This window comes from Ornithodoros turicata, unplaced genomic scaffold, assembly GCF_037126465.1.
Source record: "Ornithodoros turicata isolate Travis unplaced genomic scaffold, ASM3712646v1 ctg00001359.1, whole genome shotgun sequence".
Lineage (NCBI taxonomy): Eukaryota > Metazoa > Arthropoda > Arachnida > Ixodida > Argasidae > Ornithodoros > Ornithodoros turicata.
In genome coordinates, this window is record NW_026999569.1 from 50,022 (window position 1) to 58,781 (window position 8,760).

General features: G+C 44.1%; 1 protein-coding gene across 1 annotated transcript; it reads right to left on the reverse strand.

Annotated features, from left to right (window-relative positions):
• Positions 1 to 1,100: 1,100 nt before the first annotated feature.
• LOC135376898 (uncharacterized) lies at positions 1,101 to 8,420 on the reverse strand. Its single transcript, XM_064609339.1, has 9 exons — positions 7,765 to 8,420; positions 7,338 to 7,534; positions 6,181 to 6,270; positions 5,943 to 6,032; positions 5,705 to 5,794; positions 5,466 to 5,555; positions 5,243 to 5,350; positions 4,986 to 5,057; positions 1,101 to 4,805 (listed from the first exon to the last, which is right to left on the reverse strand). Exons 1-9 carry the CDS (start codon positions 7,884 to 7,886, stop codon positions 2,629 to 2,631), a joined length of 3,036 nt encoding a protein of 1,011 aa, XP_064465409.1. The 5' UTR covers positions 7,887 to 8,420; the 3' UTR covers positions 1,101 to 2,628.
• Positions 8,421 to 8,760: the final 340 nt, after the last annotated feature.

Genomic DNA, 8,760 nt, shown 5'->3' on the forward strand with positions numbered 1-8,760 from the left:
ACAAAAAAGAAACAGTGCATTGACTGGACATATAAAAAAAATAAACATCTGACCTGCCTCCTCAATGTTTTTCCGTAATCTTTATACTGTATCAAGCTGGCCCAACCCCTGCTCCAGCTATCACCGAAAAGGCTCAACAAATCTTCCAATCATGTTTTTTTTTTCTCGTTTTTTTTTTTTTTTTTTGCAGTTGTTGTTTCAATAGTACGAATTCCGTTTGTTGGGTGGGATAACAGGCTCCACCGTTTAGGCAGGGCGCGATTGAGGGCCATAAAAGTTCGTACGGCCATGCTCGCGGTGACTCCCCAAGAATGGTCTCCCCGATTCTTTGCTCGGGATGTTGTTGTAAAATCTGTTTTGTTTGTTTGATTGTTTATAGCTACCCTCAAGGCGTTGGGTAAACGTACCCATCCGCTAGCAAACAGTCATTCACGCCACATATTGTAACATAATAGAAGAGTGACAAGCAGTGACATCATCTTTCATATTATTTGATACGAGGTGACGATGCCATTAAGCTAACTGCTGCCGTTGTGGTTGTAATTGCCAGACCAGAAAACTAGGAAACCTATCAGTCTGTTTCCCTGTTCGAAACACCTGCACCCTTCTTCAAACACTTGCAGACCTTTGTGTTTGTATTTGTAATGCACGTTGGTCGAAATAAAGTAAATAATTACATTTATTTTTCATGCCATAAGTGTGTTTTAAGCATGATAATTAACATTTTCGAGTGGTCCCGAAAGACGGCTGGCGACGAGACTACAGCTTTATTCGAGTACGGTTTCTCGAGGAGCGCCTTGGCGGAGGAATCCCCGAAGCGAGTTCATGAAACGCATGGGCTCTTTGAGTGGAGCAGCGCCACCAGGCTCCAACAGCTCCCCATAGAGGCCATAGTTTGAGATAATTCACACAACACTGGGCATACGACCAATGAAATTGCGACGTGGTGGAAATTATGCAAAACCAGCCGACCAATCAGAAGCCTTTCTGTTTGGCTCGCCTTCCGGCCGCTCCTGGCCCTTCCCCGGCTATTTACGGCTTTTGGTGGCTTCATATCTATTTCGCGGTTGCCGTTGCTCTGCAGTTCTCCCATTATAAGAAAGTGGCCAAGGCAAGTTTTGTGGAAATAAAACATTTATTTGAATATATCAGTCGGCAGTGTGAGAGACATGTGCGTGTGAATGAACAGGAGAATGTAGATGAGGTAGCTCGCGCAGTTCCATTGTAGGCGTAACATATCCGCGACAACGACAGTGCAACAACACCAATGCATTATCTGCATAAAAGGATTACATATGCTTTCACAGGATTCATTTGTACAGGAACGAAACAGGAAGTTACACAGCTTTCATCTGTACAGGAACGAAACAGGAAGTTACACAGCTTTCATCTGTACAGGAGGGAACGAGAACATGCTATGTACACAGGCATCGCAATGCACGGATAACATTACATTGGTCGTGAAACACGTGAAAACAGTGTGCTATATCGTCATAGCCTCAAACTCTAAAACAATCTCTTCAGGATTATGACGTCAAAATAACGACTATGACGCAGTGTATATACAATATCATAAGCAAAGGTACTGCAAAGGATCCTATGCCTTTGTTGGTCAGGAAAATGGTGGTGGTGGTGGAACGCGGATGTTTTTCAGTAAGTACTGCGACTCAAAAAACTTTGCTTGGCTGATGAGACACAAAATGTCGTTTACGCACTTTCAAATGACTTCCAATTCCTACAGCATGAGAGCTGAGGACGGCTGCGTAATGCAGTCCTCACATTGTTGTAGCTAATCATAGCAATAGCATCACAAAAGCAAAAAGGCGCATCCTCTGATTATGTAAAGATTCATTCACTGATCTATCCTGCTAAAAATATAGCTAGTACCAACGCTAACCTTTTTTTGAGAGCTTCTCACTGCATAAAGTTACACAAAGCAGGGATGGATATAATCTTTGGTTTCTTTAGCCATAATAACCTGAGAAAGGACCTGCCAATCTAATATGAAAATGTAAGGGGAAAATAATATGTGCTGGTGGTACAAGTAAAACAGTATTGTGACTGGCCATAGGCACTGGCAAAGTTTTCGTGCAAACTATGCATTACAAGGAAGAAATAACCGAGACACCAGTTAGTCTGTGCCCTATCCCTTTTATACATTACAAACTATGTCACCATGTGACAAATGTCATTTCTGCATTGGAAGGAAACAATTTCTCCATATTTTCGTATGCAGCTTGAATATCTGTAGTGTGGAAAACTGGATCCCTGTTTATCACAGTGTTAAGAATATGCAAAGTAAAGTAAAAGTGAACTATTTTGCTTTGAAGTAGTTTTTGAGATGTGACATTTCACTCTAGAGTACGTACCAAAGGATCATACAACACAGGTACATATTTTGATACTTTTTCCACCAACACTATGCGTCTCAAAGGAAAGGCAGAACCCCATTTGCATATAACAGGCTTTGGTTGTAGAAAATGTCTGGCATAACTAAAATAACCTTCAGAGTTGTCATGCAGTATGTCAAGCCTGGGGTCATCAACAGAGTGTTCAGTAGGACTCATAAATGCTTTGTTTTCTTTCGTGTGCTGTACTTTTCATGTGAAGCTACTGATGGAATTGCAATTACGTTGGCAGCTTTTTTCGTTTTCTCTGCTCTGACCTTCTGTGAGCAGCCTCAGCACCCTCTCTGTTTTTAAGTCTGATATGGTATTGCATCCGCTTTATGGCAAAAAAAGATATGAAATGGGCTTGACATGCTGCACAGCAGAAAGGCTCATGACTGCTCTGAGTGAAGGCACTTATGAGGCGCTGCTTTACTCCTTTTCTGTGTAGGACTTTTGCAACCTCTCGTAAGAATATGCTTTCTAACTTGCAAAAGCATGCAAAAAAGGCATCCGATGGGATGCAAAATGTACTGCCAGACATTTGTGATTCACTTTGCAAGTAACTGTACAAGCCTTCTGGTCTTAGGAGCCCCTCATCTGCAGCCTTCAACAAGTTTGGGCAGTTGGGACATTCAGATTTTTTCAAGAAAGAGTGAACCAAGGACCCTGCGTATGCGTACTGTGCATTAGCCTCAATAATATTATCGGGCTCTTGCACATCACGCATATCATGTTCAGCCTGCATTTCCTCAACTGCAGGCAACCCTTGGGAGTCGGCAGGCTCATAAGAACTGCTTGCAGTTGAGGAAACCGGCATGTGCAACAGATCGTTTAAAAGTTCAGTCGTATCAGCCTCACAATTGCCTTTGCTTGGAAGCTTCATGAGGTTCCCCGCAAGGGTATGCTTGAGGCCTGCTACGAACTGAAACGCGTTTGGTGTCTCATTACACCCGTGCATTTGCCGGAATTGACCAAACATGTTTTCCACTGGGTCCTGGTTGAGCCGCCGTGTCAGCAGATGTTCGAAACCAAAATTTTGGTGAAGGTCCTCCCACAACGCGAGTATTGCACAAATTGTGATTTGCCACCCCCTAACAGTAGGAGGTTGCCTATCACTGTCGAATTTCCACTGTGCAATCCACTGTACTGCAGACTCTAGTAACTCCTTATGTTTGGTGGAATCACTGATTGCAAATCTCATTTTTTTGTCATCACCCTGCTGAATGGATGAACTGTTTAAGCAATCAAACAGTACATCCATCCTAAGGAGGAAATCTGAAGTCGCAGTGGCTGCTGGATGCATGTACCCAGTGCTAATAAGGACAGCGATCCCAGTGGAAAGACTATTGCTCATTACTTGTGTTGCAAATTTGACCTTCATACGACTGAATACCGTCGGGTGAATGTGGTCGTCTGTCAACTTGGGTGCCAGTCGTACCTTTAGGGGGAAGTCTGATTCATAGAACTCTTTAATGAAGGCCCACTGAACCTTGTGTTGGGCATCTCCAATCTGCAGGTCATGCTTCAACAACATGTTCCGTGTAGTCTTCATCAAATGTGGTGGGTCAAAAATAAAGTAGACTTTTGACTCATCAACACAAAGATATGGTTTTGACGGGGAGATTCCAAGTTTTCTACACAATGCACAATTGCTGGCACCCTGATCACAGACAACCGCTTTCACAAAAACACCCAATGAATGAAGCTGTCTAATCAAGTCTTGAAGCAAATCATTTAGAATATCTGCTGACACGGTAGATCTTGAAAAAATATATGACAAGGGCTGTACCCATGCTTTTGTTATTCCTGAGAGCACTACAAGAAGTGCTGATTTTGCCATCTCAGAGTTCCTTTCCTTTCCTGTGTCCACAAAGCCATAAACTACGTCTGATCCAGAATCGTACTGCAGATGTTCCTTTATGGACATTTCATCAAAAATCATTGTGCATGTACGATCTTTTGGTGGCAGTCCTTGGAGTCTTGTCTTAAGTCCTTGAAGGACCGAAGGCATGACTCCCGGCTCCACAGCGATGTCCTTTAGCCAACTCCTCAGAGAACTCTCAGATGGCAATGCCAGCACTTTACTTAAGTAGCGATAAGCTTGAGGACCCTTGAAATGCAAGTTAAGAGCAAAGCTCCTAAACTGGGGGGGCCACCTCCTACCAAACTTGTTCAACGGCTGCAGAAAGAGTTGAACACGGAATAGACTAAGAGCACGTTTTGACAAATACCGTGACGCTGCAAACACTATCTGGCTTCTTGTGAGGCCCCCAAAATGCAAGGTTGCACGGCTTCGAAACAATGCACGTCGTAGGCGCTCCCTTGATACTTGAAGCTGGTGAATGAGGGAGGCAGTTCGAGGCGTTCTTTGTTTTCGGGGACGTCCCCGCCTGTGGATAGTACCAGATCCAGAGGCTGTAAAATTCAAAGGATAATGTTGAAACAGGTCATGAAAATAACGACCATAGCACAGGAATAAGGCGCAGTGACATATACTACGGCATGACAAACTACATTCGTAGAATAAGTCACTGCTGACAGACCCAATGAGTAACATAGGAAAAAACATTGTTAATCATATAGTGCAGTCCTTACCATGGGTCTGGCGTCTACCAGAATCTCTGGGTCTGGCGTCTACTGTGTCACTTTCAAGGGGTTCAGCCAATGCTGCAAAGATCAGGTTTATCAGGTTAGTCGGAGGTTATCCAGCATGTGTAATGTAATCACATTTATGAGGTGCTCAGGGGAAAAAGATGCATTCAAGCATATTCTAATCAAAATGTAATTTGAATGTAAGTATCTGTAACATGTTTTCCATTCTACCTGAAACTGTATAAGAACATCGTACTTACGACTGAGATCTTGAGGAGCGCTGCAAGGTGAGGATGTCCCTGAAGATGTGCCAGGTGTGGGTGAGGGTACAACACTACCTTTTGTAGCAGCAAGCACAGAACTGATACCTGAAGTAAGTTCAAACAGAATAAATCATGCTCATGCAAAACCAACTAATGATATTAGACAAAGCAGCAGCTTTGCCATTATCGGTTGATACAAAGAGAAGGTATGTCCACTTACCACTGGCTTCCCGTGGGACATTCAACTGGGGAGGGGACGTCATGGGAGCTAAAAAATGCGGCACCGTCTCAACAGTGGTCTCTGTTTGGCCTGTCACAGAAAAATTCAGCATAATGAAACACGGTGACACTAACCAGTTCTCATTCTTTCTTGCTTAATGAGCAAAATGCAACGGTATTACAGCGTGAGCTCTGGCACCACCGTCTGTAGTGCATAAAAAGAAATGTACTTCCACTTACCGCTGGCTTCCCCTGGCTCATGTGACTGGTGGTAGGATGTCGAAGGAATTGGAGAATCAGGTGCAGACCAAACAGTGGTTTCTGTGTGGCCTGTTACAAAAAGGTTTAGCATAATGAATTATGTGGCACTAACCAGTTCTCATTCTTTCTTGCTTAATGAACAAAATGCAACGGTATTACAGTGTGAGCTCTGGCACCACCGTCTGTAGTGCATAAAAAGAAATGTACTTCCACTTACCGCTGGCTTCCCCTGGCTCATGTGACTGGTGGTAGGATGTCGAAGGAATTGGAGAATCAGGTGCAGACCAAACAGTGGTTTCTGTGTGGCCTGTTACAAAAAGGTTTAGCATAATGAATTATGTGGCACTAACCAGTTCTCATTCTTTCTTGCTTAATGAACAAAATGCAACGGTATTACAGTGTGAGCTCTGGCACCACCGTCTGTAGTGTATAAAAAGAAATGTACTTCCACTTACCGCTGGCTTGCCCTGGCTCATGTGACTGGTGGTAGGATGTCGAAGGAGTTGGTGAGTGAGGTGCAGACACTTCAGCATGTTCTATTCGGCCTGTAATAGAAGCATGAGACAGAAGTCATGGAGTAGGTGCTTAATTCTTTGTTTCCCCTTTTGCTAAGTCCAAAAACAAATATCTATATGCAACATTTCTGAACAGAATAGTATGCGTCTAACGGGCTACTATACAGGGTTTGACAGGTCTACCCAGAATAAGTGGGTTATCCAGACCTCCAACATCCCCCAAATGTTTGGCAATGCCCCCCCCCCCCCCCAGCCGCGTGAAAATAAAAAACAAAAAAACTCTGTATTACTGTTACAATGTAACTGCACCCCCCTTTTTTTTGATAAACTGCTGCCTAATTTTAAATCCAAAATGAAAACCACACAGGGGTTCTGCAAAAACCTTGCGAGGGATTTTATTCTTACCGCTATGTTTCAATAGCATTATGCATTCAATGTATCATTGTCGACATCTATGCATGTTAATATAACAGAAACCCCTTGTAAGAGGGAACGTTACGGAGACGTCGCCAAATATTTAGGAGATTTAGAGGGGTAAAGACAAATAACTGGGCTTGCTGTTCATAGATCACTGACAAGCAGTGATGGCCAGTACTTAACTACATGTAGTTAAACTACCTGAATGTAGTTAAAAAGTAGTTATCAACTACTTGCAGAAATGTAGTGGGAAACTACTAGTTAAACTGCTATGCAGAGTAGTTAACTACTGTAGTTAGGTTACTGCAGGTGCCAACTACTTCCGATTTTACCACAAGCTTTACGGCACGATTGTGCTTCCGACTTTTAACCATTACGGAGGTGCAGAGCAATTGTGCAGTGCATGTGTACTAAATCTTCACGTTTACCACTGCTTGTGATTCATATTTAGGTGTCCAAGAACACTACAGAATGGGATTGGTGTTGATGGACAATGTTAAGTAGTGATATACATGTAGTTAAAATACACTGCACAGTTAAACAAGTAGTTTTAACTACCTCCCCTGAAAAGTAATAGAACTACTCCATCGCTACATAGTTAGAGTTAGACTACTGTATAAGTAGTTAGTGGCCATCACTGCTGACAATGATAGAGGCGTCAGTCATACAAAAACACTCACCAGCTATCGTAGCAGGACAACGCTGCACTGACTGGAGAGGCACAGTGGGGACAGCCGTTCTTTTCAGACGTGTCTTCTGCCTGTTTGTGAACGCGTCGGATGTGAAATGCGCCTCGCACAGCTTCTGATGTTTTAGCTGATCAGGTGGAAGAGTGGCATATTCTGGTTGACCAGCGTACTCGATCCACGCAGACTTCCTATAACACAACGAAAGTTGTTGCATAAGGAAAGAAACAGTCAGGGAGCTTACGATATGCAGACTAAATAATAATAATAATAATTGGGGGTTTACGTCGCGAGACAACTGTGACTACAACAACTGAGTGTGCAACAGCTGAGACTAAACCAAAGGAGAACATCGCTCAATGATTAGTGCGATAAATGAGTCCGGTTACACAACAAGACTGGAAAGAAACAGCCACTCTACCTCTCGTCTCCTGGGAATCCAAAAAATGAAAGGTTGCAGTTCAGGCGTGAATTCTTGCAACCGCTGGCTCTGCATTTGATATAATTGATTCGTCTTGGTGGATCATCTTCCGGTGTTGCCATTGCGCCTCACGGCTCCTCACACAAGTGGCATGGTCAACATGGTAGCGTGACAGCCAGACATCAATAATAAACCGAGCAAGTAAGGAATCACTTAAATAGATTCTGGTCGACATTGAGAATCCTTGGGTGTTGCCTTGTGCTCCTTTCGTGCGCATCACTTCAGTCCACTTCCTTTTGTCCCAAGACCAATTCCCACGAGAACGGAGACTCAAACCTTTTCTTGAGACTTCTTCGGAGTCGGCGCCGCTTTTACTTCGACAGTCAAGGTCGACTTGTATCTCCCGTAATCCCTGGTCACTCTGGACGTTCTCACGGAGTACGGGTACGCCCCCATAGCCGCCATAACACCCCGTAACGGCCACAGAAGTCAAATCGAAACCGCCAAGACGATGTACGCAGGTGCGCGCGAAAATAATCCGTGTTCGACCTATCGGAGCGCGCGTACAGTCTCGGCCAATGGGCTTGCAACATGGTGTATTCGCGCAGTGGTACATACCCTACAGCCGCATCCGCGGGTACCTGAGGAGGACTGGCGCCACTTTCCTCCACTCGTTGGAGTCGAGGCGGAGCGTCGAGTCGAGACTTGTTCAAGAATACGGCGGTCAGAGTTGCTGCGAATCGCTCCCCGACCGAAAACTTGAGAAGTTGCTCGTGCACCGGCCAATCAGAAAGGGCAACGCCTCCTCTAGAGGAGGCGTTGGAAAGGGAAACATTGCCACGTGACTCCCGATGGCGTTGTGGATTTCGTTCGTGGGTTCATGGGTTCAAATCCTGCAGGTGCAGCTGAGAAATAACTTTTTCTTTTTTTTACAAACTTCACGGAAACATATCAGTTGCCACTTCTGGAAGGCAATAATGATCTATTGGGACAATA

Excerpts from the sequence above, each read along its gene's own strand:
- LOC135376898 (XM_064609339.1), bottom strand. The coding sequence starts at position 7,886 with ATGGCAACACCGGAAGATGATCCACCAAGACGAATCAATTATATCAAA. Across the intron at positions 6,033-6,180 it reads TGAGCCAGGGCAAGCCAGCG|GCCACACAGAAACCACTGTT; the intron begins GTAAGTGGAAGT and ends TTTTTGTAACAG. Across the intron at positions 5,795-5,942 it reads TGAGCCAGGGGAAGCCAGCG|GCCACACAGAAACCACTGTT; the intron begins GTAAGTGGAAGT and ends TTTTTGTAACAG.